The 19,530-nt window shown below is 34.9% G+C and overlaps 1 protein-coding gene across 6 annotated transcripts in view; it reads left to right on the top strand.

Moving 5' to 3' along the window:
* ROBO2 (roundabout guidance receptor 2) overlaps positions 1-19,530 on the top strand; it is a 1,149,410-nt gene that overhangs the window by 989,961 nt on the left and 139,919 nt on the right. For all 6 annotated transcript variants that reach the window (XM_032489706.1, XM_032489698.1, XM_032489727.1 and 3 more), the window contains exons 3-5: positions 807-964; positions 3,721-3,841; positions 14,760-14,898. In XM_032489706.1, coding sequence (XP_032345597.1) covers positions 807-964; positions 3,721-3,841; positions 14,760-14,898 — 418 coding nt within the window. The remainder of the gene's footprint in view (positions 1-806; positions 965-3,720; positions 3,842-14,759; positions 14,899-19,530) is intronic.

A 19,530-nucleotide genomic window follows, 5' to 3' on the forward strand; every position in this document is an offset into this window, starting at 1 on the left:
TACACAGATAGATAGGTGACATTTGGAGATCCAGGCATGCCAGATTTTCAGAGGTTACAACGGAGGTCCAACCTGCTGTTCTCCTAATGAAAGGAGGGGAAATTCAGACTGGCAAAAGTGCTATAAGGGATATCTCTGCTTCGAATGTCACGCTGCCCAGATGTCGCTTGGCAGGTGGAGATGCAGACAGAATGGAAATGTAGCCCTGTGTATGTGGGTGCTAGTGCGTTGCAAGGGTGAACAATGAGTCTATCTTCTGAAGAGTAATGAAAACACTGTGGATCTTGTCCATATTCATGTCATGAGAGAGGGTTTTCTCAAAGAGTTCTCACCCTGCTTCCCCTCCCAGACGGACATGCATACATGCTCCCAGACCACATGCACGTGACTTGTTTCAGAGCTTTAAGTATAAGGTGGCAATTTATTTTAATGTATTTATATACATGTATGTATATGTGTATTTTTAATAGAAAACAGGATCATACTACATAAATTGTTTGGTACTGTGAATTTGTATTAAATCTGAAAGCTATATCATGAATGTTTCCTATCCTATTGTCCTTTGACTTACCTCATTTTTTAATCAGATTTTATAGCAAAGATTCATGATCATATAGTCAGCCATTCTCCTGTTGATGAGCAGTTAGGTTGGCTCTAAAATATTCTAAAGTGGGCCAGGCTTTGTTCTCGGCAAATATCCTGGCAAATATTATTAGAATAAAGTAAGATTTCGAAGTCACCCTTTGCAAGAGAAAGCTAAGGTTACTGTCACTGAGTTTTCTTTTACTCCAATTGTTTTTCTTCAGTGTTACGAGATGACTTCCGGCAAAATCCCACAGATGTTGTAGTGGCAGCCGGAGAGCCTGCAATCCTGGAGTGCCAGCCTCCCCGGGGACACCCAGAGCCCACCATCTACTGGAAGAAAGACAAAATTCGAATTGACGACAAGGAAGAAAGAATAAGTGTGAGTTAAATTAAAATGAACACCTAGAAAGATTGAATATCCAGTCTTAACTTGGATGTATTTTATTCTTTTCTTTATTGTTAATAAAGTTGTAGAACTGTATTTGAGTGCTAATTACCATTTACACTGTATTGAAAGGACTGAAAAAGGGTAACCAAAACCAAAAACTTCTAAATGAGGCTTCAAAGAGACAAAAATTGTATAAATCAAGTGTCCATGATGTATTAATAATTGCATCAACCTGAATATGTAGATATATCTTATGCAGTGGAATATTGACGTTGAACCTCGTTTCAAGATCTCCAAACGTATCTTTTGATCACGCAGTACATGACTGTAAATAAATGATGGCTATAAACCATATAAACTAGAACGTTTCTTTTTGCACTACTTTCAAAATTAAAAGAGGAAATAATTTGAAGTGATAAGTATTTCAAGCTCTTTTCCAATTTTTCCAATGTAATAATATTTATATCTAAAATATTACACATTGAATTTGTTAAAAGTTGAAGAGATATTAAAATCAGTGGAAAAATGACTACCTGGTTCTGCAATTTAGCTCTTATAGAAAAATAGTCTGTTTTCAAAGGAAATTCTTGATCAAGTTAATCAGTTGATTAATATTCAAAATAAAACACCCAGGAAAGGGTAAAAAGGTTAAGGGGAATGGCATACAATAATTTTATTTTTTTCAGAAGATCCACTCAACATGTATGTGAAGTTTGTAAGTGAAAACAGTCCACTGAAATAGTAGATAATGCCTCAGCCTTCTGACATTGTTTTTAGTATAATTTTTATATTCAATACAATAATTGAGAATGAATATATTTTATTTAAAGTCATGACATTTAAGTGAACAAATATGTCATTTCTATCACAAAGTCCATATTGTCTGAGTGGCTCTTATCTTTTAAATTGTCTTAAGTTTGAGGGTTTTTTCTTACACATGCATTGTGATTACATCATAGCACAGAGCCAGAGAGGCCAGGCAAGAGTATCGCATACATCACAGTGTGTGTCCATGTGATTCTGGCTTGGACTGTTGACACTGCGAGGACCTATACGGAAGGAGAATTTGGCTCCCAATTGTCTGTGCTTGGATACCAAACTTATGAAAATGTGCTCTCGGTAATGGAGTCAAATCAATGTTCAAGGGTTTCTGATTCATGATTGTGTGATTTAGCTTTTGCTTTTTAACAAACCATGCCAAAATACAGTGGCTTCTAATAACCATTATATTTACACTATGATTCTGTAGGGAAGCTGACAGTTCTTTGCTCTGGGACAACCTGGCTGATCTTTGCTAGGTTTTCTCATGGTTTCGTGGCTTGTTAAAGGTGTGCTGGCAGCTGAATAATCCAGGATAACCTAACTCACATGTCTGACCATTGACTGCCTCTCAGCCAGGCATCTTGGTTTTTCACCTCATGGCCCCTCATTTTCAAGCAGGCTAGCTCAGGCTGGTTCCCATGGTGGTCTCAGGGTTCCAACTGTAGCAAGAGAAAGCAAGTCCCAGTGTGTGACCACTTTTCTTCTGGTGAAACATTGCTTTATTTCCATTGGTCAAATCAAGTCATATTGTCACATTCATCTTCAGGGGAGGAAAAATGGCCTCTGTGGTTTATAGCCTAACATTCATTATGCTCCACTGCATATAGTTGAGAACAGGTTGACGGTATTTTCTTCCTATGTTAAAAAAAAAAAGTTGCAAATCCCTTTGTATGACATGACAAGTTTTAGAGCCTGAAATATGTCTGATGAAAACATACCTGCTTAAGTTCTGTCTGCCTTTGAAATTAAAAATTAATGGAGGAAACCAGCATGTTCTTACCTCATATCTCTTTAAGAACACTCAATCGTTATAAAGTTAAGATTGTTGAACTAGATAAATACCAAAAAAGCCCTCAAAATCAGAAAAGAAGCTGTAAGTTGATGATACACTTACTGAAAACGTAATTCTGCTTTAATGTCCTCTTCAACAAACAGATATTTTAACATTATCATATTTGTTTATTCAATCAATAAATGCTTCTCATTTAAGAAACATTAATGGAGCACCTATTAGAAGCCAACGATTTGTACCAACTCATAGTCATCATTTTAAGAACTTTGTTTTTATCAAACCCAACCTCCTCTTCAAAAATTATCTCATAAATGCAATTAGGATGAGACAAAGATAATTTTAATACTAACAACTGAAATGTAAACTCCACAAAGGCAGACATTTTTATTATTTGGTTTACTATTGAAACTCAAGGGCCTAGAACATTGTCCAGCCCCAAAGGTACTCCACAAATACTTGCTGAATTCTTCTGGATCAGTTGGATTTCATTATATTATCCAAAGCAGATAATAACTCTTTTCTGGTGACAAATGTCAATGGGAGCTCATTCAACAGAATCAGAGTGAAGACTAACCCCTGGGGTTTGACGGGGACAGTCACAAGACTGATAGGACCAGGCGAGAAATAGGAAGACGACCTTAAAGAAGCATTACCTAGAAAGGGAGCACGGAGGCTTATACCAAGGGGGGATTTAAGAGCAGAAAGGACAGGATTTAAGAGAAGATAGGACACATGCAGATACCAAAGCAGTGGGAGAGTTTTGTGTCTTAGACACTGAGCTATTTCCCTTAGGGAGAAAATATGCTTAAATACTCAAAATTATTTATTAGTGACCTTTCTTTCTTTGTTTGTTTCTTTTCCTTTCATTTTCTTTTCTTTTCTTTCTTTTTCTTTCCTTTTTCAATTTTAACAGATCCGTGGTGGAAAACTGATGATCTCCAACACCAGGAAAAGTGATGCAGGGATGTACACCTGTGTTGGCACCAATATGGTGGGAGAAAGAGACAGCGATCCAGCAGAGCTGACTGTCTTTGGTAAAACTCTCTTTTAAATTATAAATTGCTATTTATATCTACTTTTCCTTTGCTTTTAAACTTTTTTATTACACCAGGCTGTATAGGAACAGTTAACTTATGACTTGTGCTGAGCATTGATAGACTAGAATTGTCTTGTTTTCTGGTTTTGTCTTTCATATGAAATCTTTGCTATGAAGAAAAACAAAACTTTTGAAACATTAATTTACCTGCTTTATTCATATGTATTTATAGGATTTTGCCTTTCATCAAAATGTAAAAACTTGCTCTTTCTCCAAATCTATTTGAGAGATTATATCCACCTAAAGTTTATCATTCATTCCATTGTGATACATTTATCAAGTATTTATTATGTATATGACCCAGGGTAAGGTTTTTAAAAATTAGAGAGTGCAGTGTAAAGACATTGCACTTGTTTTCTGCTTTAGGAAATTTCAGTGGAGCTATTTGCAGTTTTAGTTCATGACAAAAAGACAAGCTTGCCAGCTATATGCACACACAATCAAAATTAGAAAAAAAATATAGTAAACTGTTTTGCTATGGTATTCATGATATGATATGAATATCATATTAATTCAATAATTAGCATCGAAAACCCACAAGTACGGTTTCTTCAACTATAAGAACCAAGGGACTCTTGGGAGTAATTCAGTTAATTGGTTGAAACCTGATTAGATCTGTATTACAGACATAGTGGCGAAGGCATTAGGAAGGAGAAGATTGGACATGATAAAGATGGTCGAGAAAGCAAAAGTAAGGACAATACTACAGGGCAGCTGTGGAAAACTAAAAAAGAAATACAGTGACAGAAAACTGAGGAAAACAGGGATTCCAAAGATACCAGAAAATTAAACATTCCTTTAGAAGACACTAAAGTCCCATTCAAGTCTCATGTGGAGACATTTATTATACACGCACACAAATGCATGTACACAGACAAATACATAAGTACTTATACACACATTTATTACAGATGTTTATCTATCTATCTATATTTGAATAAAAGAATCACTATTGCAGATATTGCATGATTTTTCTTAAATACAAAAGATAATTGTGAATTTTAAATTCCTTTTTTTTGTGCCAGTAAAACAATCTTCTGGATCTATGCATGATATGTTAAGGTCCTATTTCTGGTCATTACTCCAGAACATACCCGAGGACAGAATCAGAATCCAGCATACATCCCAAAGAACCTCTTTTGCCTTTTGAGATGTGCCACCCATGGTGTAATGGGAGTGCCACGATGCAAAAAAGAGCCATGTTATGATTTCCATCACATTTAGAGTGTTAAGGTGTGCTTTATGAATATGTACCAGAGGGCTCTGAGTACTGAGTAATCTCTGGTAATACTCCTGTGGATACTAAGCAGCTTGAAGTCCCAAATAACAAAACCAGGAGAAACCCCATAATTCATTAAAGGAATTGAACAGTAGAAATAAAACTGTTCAAAGTACGCATGCAAATTTCTCTCCTGTGGAGCTTAGACAAGTATCAGTTTGCCCTTAAACTTCATGCAGTCATCTATAAAGGTCCGAAAATGTGCTTTACACCGTAATGAATAAAATACAGTTTTGCCTGCTAAGATATGAAATTAGTGGTCACTGAACATTAGCATTGAAAACCCACAAGTACAGCTCTTCTATTTAAAGAAACACTCATCTCTCTTTTTCTGTAGCTACCACAAGCTTTGGAACAGAAAAATGTTGCATTACAGCAGTATATATTGCCTTCAGAAGGAAATTGAAAGGTTTAGTGTCATTACCCAAGCAATTAGACTTACCAAAATGTGACTGTGTTATGAAATATTTACCCTGTTTTCCCTAAAGACATGATGAGAACTACAGGAGATCCCTAAACATGTCAGGAGTTACAGGGGGGACTTCTAAATTATTTTGAAAGTAGCTATAAACCAAAGAGATTGAATTTGTCTAGAGGCAGTTCCTCTGGAACAATTGATTTAGAAAGCTGAGAAACATTTATCTCATGGTGTAAACTAATCAGAACTGACCTAAGGGGTTATAAGTATAATATTAAGTTGAGGGAAAAACTAAAATTCCATTATTGATAAGAAAATAACATCCAAATTCAGAAATGGAACATGAAAATAGTAGTGATGGTCTAAATCATGGTTGTGACAAAGTATTACTTGAGAGAGAACCCTCCTGCATCTTGATTCCCTAATTCTTAGAGAATATAAAATAGTGTGCTATGTTTAATGAGTCCTTCTTTATTTCATTTTGATGATCTTGCATCCAGAAAATGTTTTCTAGCAAACCTGTTTGTGTTTCATCGCTGTTACTTTCCTTTCTTTCTTTTTCTCTTTCTTTCTTTCTCTTTCTTCCTTTCTTTCTTCCTTCCTTCCTTCCTTCCTTCCTTCCTTCCTTCCTTCCTTCCTTCCTTCCTTCCTTCCTTTCTTTCTTTCTTTCTTTCTTTCTTTCTTTCTTTCTTTCTTTCTTTCTTTCTTTCTTTCTTTGATACTATCATTTCTGATCTAAGGTTCATAAAAGAAAAACTGGTTACATTTTATCCCTCTTCCTTCTCAATTATGTTTTCATGTAGCAGCAATTCTGCCTTAAAAATTCTGGCTACTAGAACCACTCTATACTCTTCCAGCTACAGGTAGTTTATAAGTGTCCTTTGCAGCTCAGTCTTTAATTTATGTAATACAGAGAAAAAAACTGATGATATTTAATTATTCAAAAATACAACTCCATTATAAATGGCAAAGACACCAATGAAAGGGATAAAGGGTCTTTGTCAGTGCAATAGCCATCTGTAAGTTTTGATTCTTTATTAAGTGGTCTTTCACTTAGAAGGTATTTTTTTAGGTTGAAAATTGCAACTTATGCTTTTAAAATCGGCCCTTTAGACAAAGACATAATTAGTGTAACTTAATTTTCAAAATGTTACAGTGCCATTCTCTATGAATCATTTATTCTGTTCTTCTTTAATATTTGTTGGCTATAAAATAGCATCCTAGTTAAGTGGCAGTACCAAATCTAAAAATTAGAAGTAGGCATCATGGTGTAAATAGACACTAAAATCTGTGGCACAGTCTAGATGTCTTCATAAAGAATACTTCCTAGCAATTTACAAATATCAATTAAATTCTAAAGATCCTGAAGACAGAAACTAGAGTTGACTTACATAATTACATTTCTAATTATGGGTAGGTTTGGGATATCTGTTATCCAAAATTTAACTGTCATTAAAAAACAACCAAAAATAACAATTTTTTCCAAATGATTTTTAATTGTTTATCAAAATAATACATAAAAAAAGATTTTCTATGTTACATTCCTAATAGACATTGGAAGAATTACAAAACTTATAATGAAATACAGAAGTATCTTCCTGCCTCCCCTCCTCCCAGCACACACACACACACACACACACACACACACACATACACACATACACATTCTCTTCTTTGAACATTCCTGTAAGCCTGTTTTATCTTTTTAGGAATTTATTTCCATATTTCTATGTGCTGATTCTGCAATCTTATACATTATTTTGACTTCTTATTTTGGAAGATGATGATTTGACCCACTTATACTCCCTTCCCCACCTTCTCACCTCCACTTTCTTTTTGTCCTTTCAGTATATTGACTTCAGAAACATTGGTTATATTAATATTTAGAATTTAAATTATTATAACCATGTAAATATTGACTATGAACTAAGTGTTATGCTATTACAATGACATTTTTTCTGGTATTATATTTAGTCTTCTTTAAGTTAATAATAAGCTTATTTTTCCCTTTAACTAATATCTATCTATACTTGTGATGAATTCTTGAAATCCTCAACAGAAGGTTTAAAATTCTCTAAATTCTGTTTAGCTGTTAAGTCCACCCTGGCTACAGCCTTCCTGCAGGCCTCAGATCTTCTGCCCAATTTGACAGGCTGGATGCTAGTTAGGTCTACCCCAGAAACTTCATTCTGATATCCATCTTCCCTTTCCTCTGTTGCTGGATTCCCTGTCTTCTGTATCCTGTATTTGGTTTTTTTCTTGGTTTAACTCCTATATTCAGAACAGTGTTTTCTCTCCTGTTTTCTGCTTGACTGGAGCGTAGAGTACATTCCAGACCAAACTGTCTTTATTTTATCCAAAGCTTAACGAACACTTTGGCTGGTTATAGAATTCAAGTTTAAAACAAGTATTTTTGCTCAGAATATTAAATATTAAAGTTGCCACTCCAATATCATTTTGCTTCCACTGTTACTCTTGAGAAGTGTACTGTACTTTTGATCCCTATGTGATCATTTTTTTATTTTTTCTCTTAACAAACTTTACTTAGTACTTTCTCTTTATCCCAGTGTTCTGAAATGTTTTAACAGTATGCCTCGGTTTGGTACTTTTTTCGTTTACTCGCTGGACATTCGGTGAGCAATCTCAATCTAAAAATGCTCTATTGAAACAATTCAGTGAAATATACTCTCTTTTTTTTTTCTATTTCATTTCTCTGTCAAGCAAAAATTCACTAATTAGATGTTAAATCTCCTAGGTCTTTCTTTTCTTGAATTATTCCTTATTTATAGCATCTTGTTCTTATTTCATGGATATTTTAACTTCTCTTGTATCTTAGGATTTTAATAATAAAATAAATAAATAAATTTATTTAAATAAATAAATTCTGTTTAAATAAAATCTTCTGTTTAAATAAAATCTTCTCATGATGTATACCTGCTTTTATTTTTTCTAAGTTCCTCTCCCTGCCCTCCTCCATGCATTGTTCTGTCTTTTACACTGGAGACTTTCTTCAAATGGCAAGCAATCTGTTGTTCATTCATATTTAATTGCTGTTCACTAAAAAGACTATTGGAAACGGTGTCAGCTGATGGCTTTCACAGTAGGATAATCAGATTGGGCACTAACCACTTTGTTGGGAATGGGGACAGAGGTTGGTGCTGGTGAGGTTAATTTTCAGTTATTGAATGAGAGGTAATTGTTGATGGCCAGAGTGTAGCTGAGATACTCTGAGACAAAGCTGCAAGGGAAGATATCTCAGAACTGAACCTTAGGAATATAAGTTATTGATTTACTGGTAACTTGTGGTCTTCGTTTAAGAATTCAAAACATAAGGTGTTATTAAAATCAAGATGATTGTTAAGAGCAATACAGTTCTTTTAAATAGCATTACCTTGCAAACTTTAAAACAGCAAAATATTTCTTGCTACTGCATTTATTTCACAAACATCTCTTGAACACCTACTATGTGCCAAGCTTTGAGTGATTAAGTAGAGTAGAGAGATGAATAGACAGGTGCCCCACTCTCAGCACAACTCTCATATCAGCAGTAACATGAAACTTTGCCTCTAAAACATGGTGAGAAAGGCATTTTTCCCCCTCTGAGAACATTTACCTATGTTTGGTTTCGCTTCACAGGATGATTTCTCTCAGACAAAGAAAATCCTTGGCGAGAAAAGAAATTAATGCAGCCAGAACTTATTTAATCACATTGAGACAGACTGATCATTATCACCCAGTCTGTTTCGGAAGGGCACAGTAATTCACATTCAATGGCTATCATAACCCCTGCCCTTCATACATACCCAGTTAAATAAAAGGAGACCTACTAGGGCTAGCCATCTGACTTCCCAGTTTAATAGACACCACAGTGCAGCAGATCCTTCTGGGTCAGCTAACGCTCAGATAAGGTTTACAAGCAGTGGTTAGATCTCATGTGCTTTTACTGCATAGCTTCGGTCTTAGAGGACTTACAGGACTCTACCTATGTAATTATTGCCATAATGCTACTTTTATAATGTCAAGCAGAGTTTATTTTTAAATTGTTGAGGTTGTCCTAGTAATAGCTGTCACGGCGCAGCCATTGACAATTTTATAGCCATATTCAATGACTGAATACAGTTGAAAAGAGAAATTTGTTCCCTGGGTACTTAATTTCCTTAATTGTAGCATGAAAGTAAGAAACTTAAGAGATATTTGGGACCACATTTCAGATTTATGGTTTCGGGGTTAAATTGAATATTTCGCTTTCTGAGTGTTTTGACGTAACTACAATGAGACCTGGCATTTGATTTTATTACAGTTGCATACAAAGTTGGGTTTTCCATAATGCCAATTTGGAACTAAATTGACCTGACTACTTGAGAGCTGTACTTACATAGTACCAGGCTGCCAAACAACAGTGCTGTCTCAAGAGAGATTAACGTTGTAAGCAAGTGATGCAGGTGATTCAAGTCTAGTTAATCTCACGTTAAAAAAAAAAATGTTAATTGCATTGGCAAAGGCATTGCCTTTGATCACTCCTTGGCTATATAAGTAGGGATCAGGGCATTCAGAGGGACTCTAGTCTAGTTGATAAACAGTCAGCAAACAGCCCTTGAGATTTCTCCCTCTGTTTTTCAATATGTGATCAGACATAAGGTGATAACATGGAAAACTCAGTGACCTTATTTTCACATGCCTTAAAATTAGGTTTGCTTGTTAGGTAGTAGTTCACAATGTTTTATGTACATTTATTTTAATCGTACAAACTCCATGGAGCATTACTGGGTATTGAATGCGGTCACCTCTCCACCTACTGGATGTTTCGCCTTACTTTCTAATCCTTCTGACTGCATTTCTTTGCAAATGATTTTGACGTAAACCAATAAACCCGAAGATAATTCCTTGTAATTTTTGTAATTTGTGTCTGAAAGGGATGTGGCTTTATGTTTGGCTTTTAGCAGTAGCCACTAAAAGGCAAACATTTAAAAATACTGCTGTTATAACTTCTTCAGTCTTTAATGTTCATGTTTCTGATTCTCAGGTTTTCTGGAAATAAAGTCTAGTTAAGGAAACTGAAAATAGTTCTTACAAAAAATGTCTTTCCATTTAAATAAATGTTAAGCAAATCTACAGTTTTTAACGTCCTATTTTTTTGTAGGCAGCTAAAATTACAAAGTAGAAGGTGAGCTTATAAATTAACAGAAAACCCATTGAAATAATGAATATTACAATTTAGAAATAATTGCTACAATGCATGCTATGGAAATTCTCCAAATAATTCTTTAAAATTTGTAACCAAACTCTAATGTATTGGTAAATTTTGATATTACTTTGTTAGAAGGCCCAATCTTAGGAATACTCAGGTATAAAATCCATCTTGATGCACCATATATGCAGATGAGTTTCATCTGGGTTTTTCTTTGCATCATCTGTTTTTTTTTTAAGTCAATTGAATGGCATTTTCCACTATGATCCAATGTTAGACTTCCAAAAATTCTGTACTATCTGCTGTCCTGTGGTTAACTAGTTTCTAGGCAAGTAGACTCTGCTTGAGGGCAGAAGGGAATTGAGAAAGTTCATTGAGAAGTTCTCCACCCCTACTGAGTTCATCAGAACAGCAGCAGGGGTTCCCATATCTTTCTTCTTCTTGAAAATATGAATGAGATGCTTCCACATGTCTCTATACAAAATAGTGGGGCTTAGAACATGTATGATAACCAAAAAACCCCTCAAGGATCTTGATATTGTCCCCTGGAGGAAGAGATGGCTTCGTTTTGTGACAACTCTAATGTAAAGTTTGCTCTTTGGATTAATCATAGTCATATGTTGTGATTTTGCAACTGGTAGCATGTTGAAGGAAGCATACGAAACTTTGCCTGAAAATATTCACTTGTATTTTGGTGGAACTAATGTATATACTCTTACTGCAATTTATTTTGTGATCAACATCATGCTATGAAAATTTTCCATGTTAGATAGATAGCATTAACATCCCAATGTGTGAATGTGCCACAATTTATCCAAAAATCCCAGTTTTCCAGTATTGCCATTATTACTGCAATGATCCTACATTATTCTTATTTTTGTGCAGTCATCAATGATCAAAGTTACTGTTCCGTGTTATTTGTATTGCAGGGTGTCAGCAAGTAATGACTGTTTTGGTCCTTCTCCAGTACTCACACTTCCCTTCTGTTTCTTGCTGATTGTTAATGTTGACATGCCCATCATACTCCTGATTTTAATAGACATGACCTTAGTGTATTACTTTTAAAGAATAATTTTTTGCATTTGATTTCTGATAAAATATATTCATCATACTTAAGAAGATTTTTTATGATTCCTTCTTTATTTAGAATTTTTAATCCATCAGATTTTCTTTATAGACGTGGCATTTATTTTTTCTCTTTGTTATATAAAGCCTCCTTTACTATATTAATTAAGAATGCGTTTGACTTCAAGTAACAGAAACCTGACTAAAAATGCATAAAGAGTCCATTTTTCTCATGTCTACTGTTTCTGCAACGAAAGGATGCCCACCCCCACATTCATACTTTACCTGCCACTTTGTTCCAGTTTGCTCAGTGGAAATTAATCTTTTTTTCTTTTTAAATTTTTTAAGCAACTTTATTGTGGTACAATTTCTGTATAGTAAACTATACATAGTTCAGCTATGCAATTTGATGAATTTTGATAGATGCATACACCTATGAAATCAGCACCACAATCAAGATACCTCACATTTCCATAGACTTTCCTTCCACGTCTGATGTATCACCCAATTCTGGTATCTTTTCATTCTCTTCCCTTTTCCATATCCCTAGAACCACTGTGTCAGTTCTGAGCTGAAATAATTTCTTACAGTAACCATTTGACCTAATTCACCTTTCATATTTTCTGCTAATTCATCTTTCACAGACCTGCCAACACGATCTTTTTCGTATGCTTATTAAAAATGGTGCTTCCTTACTTAAAATCCTTTAAGAGCGCTCTATCACCTTCAGGGCAGAGCTCACATTCCTTGACATGAGTGCAAGGCCCATGATGGCCTTACCACTTACCAACTGACTAGCTTCATCTCTCACCACTTTTCTAACCTGCTGGCTCTTTGCCAGCTACCAGGCTCCAAGCCTGACATGGGAGGAGCTGTATTAACATGTGCTGAATGGGAAAGACTTCTCTTAGCTCGCTCATCCATATGCCAGGTTGGAGGACAATTCTCCCTTTAAAATCAGAGGGAGCAGGCAGGGCCTCTTGATTATTTCTCAGTCGTAAGTGATATCACTGGTGACTCAGCTATCTTTTAGTATAGGGTTATTGCAGCTTTTGGATGAATTGGATGAACGTCCCCAAGTGATAACAGAAAAATTCAGTCCTCCTTTCTATGTAATGATTAATTTTTACTATTACCATTGTAAACACTCATAAGGATATACTGATCCTGTTGTCTATTTACTGCCAGAAACAATAGCACCATATCAACTATGCAAGCACCGAAATAGTTGTTTGGAGCACAAAGTGTCCAGAGTTTAAAAGGATAACACGAAATAATTCCATTCAACTTGCAGATTTATTCTGTTGTCTTGAGGGCACACTTAGCTGCTAATTGATTCTGACTACCTAAAATCTTTAAGAGCAAACTATCTTCCCCAAGTTTTTATGGATTATTTCTAAATCTTGCATTAAAAAACCCTCTCCATGATAAAGTCCCAGTCACCTTGTTTTATGGCTTGGGATTCAGGGTCCCAGAGTATAGATACTTGAGCATATGTAGATCTGTGTTTCAAAGAAAATTTTGATCCTTACTGTCAGGTTCACTGTAGAGAGATGCCATTGTCTTCCTTCTGAATACTAATGATGGTTGACTTCATTGCAATCAGATATGGCTCTTGTAACTTACACATTTGTTTCATAAATATGGATCTTTATTTAGTCAATAAAATAATATACTTCCAGTCTATACTCAACATATGTTATTTGACGTGATTTATTTTCCTTAAAGATTTCTTGCTAAATATGTTTCAATTTTTTGTGCCACTGTATTCACATTTTTTAAGTGGGTTGAAATTAAAGTTCTAAGTGACTAAATATGGCCATATGGCCAGATAAATTGTGTCAACTCCCTATGGATTTCGTTTTTCTTTTCCTTGACTTCTCTTTTTACATCAGTAAGTAGCAAAATTGGACTTGTCTATGACTGAGAGACATGGGCTAATAAAAATTTAAATGATAATTTTTCCTGTAACACAATCAGATCATTATAAAAAGAATAGGGAACTAGACAAGGAATTGAAGTGTTTACAGATATATAAAACTGCATTTTGTTTTATATCTCTCATTAATGATAAGATTCTTATGGACAGGAATTTATTTTTTCCAGGCTTTATTTTGAGGAGTGCTAGAATGCAGATTAACAGTATTAGGTACAGATTAACAACAAAAGACTAAAGGACAGGAAACACTGAAACAGAATACTAGAGAAATAAACATAAAAGTTAAGTGAAAAAAAAATCTGGAACATTTAGGAGAAGATATTCGAAGTGGCCTTAGAAAATTATCTATGACAGTAATTAGTTTACAATAATCAATAATGACAGCATTTTTTATTTAAGAAAAACATCAGATTATCATTTTTTTTTATTTAAGAAAAAAAATCAGGTGGGCAGCTTTCCACATATGAAGTGAAAAGATTCATGAATGTATTGGATCCTTATCAAATCAAATGCCTTAGTGAGAAAATTTAGACAACTTACGTTAAAAGCACAACTATTTTTGTTCTCTCTAGTATTCTTGATGGAATATTAATATTTGTTTATTTTTTGACATTTTTCATCTGTTTCAACTTTCAGTTTTCCCACTCTGAACCATTGTAATACATTAAAGTAATCATTTTTGTCTCTTTGTTTTTGTGGAATACAGTGTTCAGAATTTTTATGATGGGATACACATGATTTAGCTCAGGAATTCACAGAAGAATCAATTTAATATTTTTCCAACAGTATGTATGGATTCATATATAAACCATAGGTATTTATTTGTTTCAAAATATTTTATTTTGTACAATTATGTTGGATTCATAAGGCCTTATCAAGACATAGTTGAGCTATAAAGTTAGATACCTATGTACCAAAAACATCCATGACATTCATTTAATTTTACTTTTTTTTTTTTTTCCCTAAGAACGACCCACATTTCTCAGGAGGCCAATTAACCAGGTGGTGCTGGAGGAAGAAGCTGTAGAATTTCGTTGTCAGGTCCAGGGAGATCCTCAACCAACCGTGCGGTGGAAAAAAGATGATGCAGACTTGCCAAGAGGAAGGTAAGAACATCATGGGTGGAAGATTGTTAGATAATCGTTGAATAATTCAAAAAGAAAAAGACAGCTCCAGCTGCACCACCAAAGTCTCTCGTACCTTGGTATATTATTTTCACACATAGTATTTTTACATATGCAAGCCACATATCTGCTGTTCTATATACTGAGATCCTCCAGGCTTCTGATGGCCTCTTTTAGTGAATTTTCGCATAAATGCCTGACCACTCCACTCCATCTTTCATCCTCCAATATCAAGGATTCCTGAGGCACTTTCTTTTTCCGGCCCGTCTAGGTCTTTCATTGTGTTCCTGCTACCCACCCACCCCGACTGCCCCCTTCAACCACTGCTCTGTCGCTATGATGCTTCACCTCACCCTGGATACTCTCTGCCTTCCTTTTTAGCTCAGAGCATCACTAACAAAAAGGTGCTGAGTGTAGCTAACTGTAGGGCCTGCAGTAAAGGAGAGATCTCATTTAACACAATAATGATAAGGCACCAAGCAGCTGACATCACTATCTGCAAATGGGACTTTTCACTTACGGACCTCCTGTCACATTCTCACTTGCCGTCTCCTCATAAAGACCTTCTCCCCCAGCTCTTTTCTGTTCTTACATCACCAAACCCCAAACCCATTCTCTCAGCTCTCTAGGGTACATTCAGAAATGCTTGTTATCTTTTATAAAAATAAATGTAAAACTGTTTTGTAATCTTAAGTTCTCGCAAGACCTTGCCTTTTATGATCAAATAAATCATTCAGGAATTTTTTTTATATATAACGATCAAGTTTAGCTTTAAGATTTGTTTTGCCTTCCTCCTAGTCCTGCCTTCTGAAACTACAGCTACCACACCTACTGCAATCATTGTCTGCAAAAAATGTCACATCCTGCTATTTTTTTCCCTAATTTCCTTTCCTAAAAAAGAAATGTTCATTCAACTGACTGAAATGAAACATGCTGTCACAGAACTCAAATTGCTTTTTTTGTGCTTTCACTGGCATTGCTCTCTATACTGTCCTGAATCTACACATTCATTTCAGAATCTCAATTTTACAGACCCCTAGGTCTGTAATACTTTCTAAAGTCACATCGTCAACAGCACTGGCTTCAAATGGACCAAACATTTTAAACAATGAGAGGTTCATTGCAATCTATAGGAACGAAACAAGTGAAAATTGTTTGGGTTAACTTTTCAGCATAACTAGTAGAGAAAGTAGACTCTGTGTTTCTTTTCTCACTTTTTCAGACCACTAGTTTTATAGGAATGTTGTTACTAGGAGAGGTTTTTGAAGGTGAGGCTTCTCAAACTTTCTTAATGGACAAGCAGGTTGAAAAGCAAGCAGAGTTGGTGGGACTGAGTTGGTGAGTCCATCTTTGTGTTTATACTCAATAACTTTCCACAGATTTGAGGCCCATTAGTATATAATTTTGAAATGTTGGTGTAAGACTTAGAGATTAATTATGTTGTATAATTAATGTAGACAAAGGTTAATTTTCAATTACTGGAATTAAATAGCTTGTCTATAAAAACAGTCTTTCCTTTTGGAAGAATTTTGGATTTATAGAAAAGTCACAGAGATAGTACAGAGAATTCCCATATCCCTCTACCCGGTTCCCCCTACTGTTAACGTCTTACATTACTATGAAAGATTTGTTGCTTATAATGAACAAATGCTGATACATGATAATCAAAGTTTATACCTTATTTTAATTTCACTGGTTTTTCTGTGAATGACTCCTTTCTCCAGGATCCTGTCTAGGGTATTTATTTAGTTGGATATTATAGGATATTGCATTTAGTGTCCTGTTTTCCCAGTCTTCTCTGTCCTGTGACAGGTTCTCAGTTTTCCCTTGTCTTTATGACCTCAACAGTCTTAAGGAGCACTGGCCAGGTATCCCAAGAATGTCCCCCAACTTGGATTTGTCTAGTGTTTTCTCATGATTAGACTGGCTTTGTGGGACTTTAGGAAGAAAGCCACAGAGAGCGCCATTTTGTCACATAATGATCAGGGGTTACATGATATTCACATAACATCCCTGGTGATCCTGCCATTTTTAATCATTAAATAAGACCGAATTGATGAAAGTTGCAAAAATAGAAACTTATGCAGGTGCATTACATTTTAATGGGTCTGCGTCTTTGAATTAAGGTAAAATACAGCTTAAGCCCAGTTTGATTTCTTCCCAGATTGCTCTAGGTGTTAGGTCATAAACCTGACAACTTTATTTGCCACAGTTATTCTCCCAATCTTGCCATATCCATTTGCTTCAGAGCTCAAATAATACATATAAATCAAACAACAGCATTAAAGCTGCATATTTAGAATGTGTGAAATAAAGGCCTCTAAAGATAAGGCTGAATTTTTTAGAAATCCTTCCTCTACTAATTTCCCTTAGGACACTTTCATAGATTCACCCTCGTTATTTTTCTGTGACCGGCATGATACTACTGCAGTGCTTGGTGTGACCGGCTAAATATTTTTAAAGTATTAGGCAAATGGAAATGCTGTGTAAGCTTTAAATTGTATGTTAGAAAGGCTTAAAGCAAGGATCAGTGCAATATAGAAATTGAGGTCAGCATTTTATCATGATAGAAGCCATGTACTTTTTCTTGAAATCTCAATCTTTAAATGGTATTTCAAAGCAGCTTATTCATCCTTAGATTTGTATGCATTAGCATAAGCTTCACTTGTGCATAATGAGGGGAAAAAGGACCTCTTTACTTGGTGAAGAACAACAGTGATGACTTTTAACCAACCACAGCCTAAATCAACAACATTGATTCTATTACATTATTTAGGTCTCAGGCTAGGGAGATGGCCATTGTTCTTGTGTAAGCAATTGTGTGGAGTGGTGTGGAAGATGACATTTCTTTGGCTTAACATTTAATGCAATTTGAATAAGGTTTGTGTAGTGGTTCATGCTTAACACATTTATAGTAAAGCTTTGCAGGGCAGCTGCGTAGCCTGTAATTACTACGTAAGTAATATGTGACTGTTTCTCTTTTGGAGACGAGAAAAGCTTTTCAATTCAAGTTTAAATTTATGAAATGCTGTGATAGCTATTTAAACTTCCAACACAGAGGAAGATATCTGTGCCAACCTTTCAGTAACCAGAGATGAATTAAGGGAGTAGTTTTTTCTTTGCTGTGAATATATTTTTAAGGTAGTACCCCTCTACCTCTTTCTTTGATTTAGCCCTAAACTCCTTACCTTTCTCAGTAACTCTCGTTAAGGAAATTACAACTTACTATTGGTAAGTTGTTTTAAAGACAGCTTCCGATTAGATAAATATTTCAGTGAGGTTGGTAAATAGCAACTCCCGAGTCTGACAATAACCCTAATGCCCAACCAAGGAGAAATTATTTATTTGGATATTTTCCATATGACAAAGGGACAAAATAGGGAGGAGCCATCATTTTATATATGTTGCTGTCGAACGTTAAGTGCTTGCAGAAACGTCTGAAGATTCTACAATTTCAGAACTGAAGATTTCAGGAAGAAAAAGAAGGTCACTGCCTTTTTTTGTGACTGTGCCAAGTATCAATATCTTTTTTTCTAGAGGGTCTGAATACATATGTGCCTAAATAAATCAACACTGACTCATTTATGAGGGACAAGAATTTTACACACCACTGTGCAATAAGTGGTGTGGGGAACAAAATGAGGAAATAAAGGAAAAGACATTTTATAATTCATGATGATTATGTGTTTTAAAAGCATAGTTTTTTCAAGGCATTATTTAAACTATAGAAGAAACACTTTAAGGTTTACCTTTTATTAAGTGCCTCCTGTATTCATAATGCTTATTGCTAGTCTGTAAAAGAAGAAGTCACTTTAAGCAAGGTAAATACACTGTTATTGAGTATTTTTATTTTTACGTTAATCAAATTGAGTGATGTAAGAGAATTTCACTTACTGAATACATGAATGAGAGTTAAAACTGAAGTAACTCTAGTGTCTTATTTGGTTGCTACATCTTTTTATTTTCCCCAGGCAAACATAGAGCTTTTTGCTAATTATTACTCTTTTGAAGATAAGATGCCTTCAGCACATCTTTTCATAACGTGTTTCATATGATAGAAATTGCCAGTACTTATAACAACTGTGGCAATATTCCATTCTCTGCCAGGTTCCATCATTACATTGGGATGTTGTATATTTTGTAATACAAAAATGTATGTGTATGCTGAAGCTGTATGAAAAATATCATGTATTAATATTAAAAAAAAACAGAATGTTATACATCTACAACCAAAAATATTACAATTAAATTGAAATACACCAACACAACAATATTCTGTTCAATTCAATATTTGTGAGGAGAATATAAATATCTCTTCTCAGAATGTGAGTAAGAAGTAGTATGATTAAATTAACCATGATTTCGTGTCTGGACTTGTCAGGACAGTTTGTATTTCAGGTAATTATTATTAATCTTTTAAAGGACTATAACCAGGAGAGTTGAAATCTTGCATCAGTCAGATATTTGTATACTATCATTAGTTAGTTCCAAGATATATTTTTATTCCATTTTTACTTATTGTCCAAACTAACTCTAAAGTGACACTAACTTCCTCAATAAGGATCTAGAGTCAAGAAAGGAATGTTCATAATAGCTTCTCAGAGAAAAAAAGAA

Source organism: Camelus ferus, chromosome 1, assembly GCF_009834535.1.
Source record: "Camelus ferus isolate YT-003-E chromosome 1, BCGSAC_Cfer_1.0, whole genome shotgun sequence".
NCBI classification, from domain to species: domain Eukaryota; kingdom Metazoa; phylum Chordata; class Mammalia; order Artiodactyla; family Camelidae; genus Camelus; species Camelus ferus.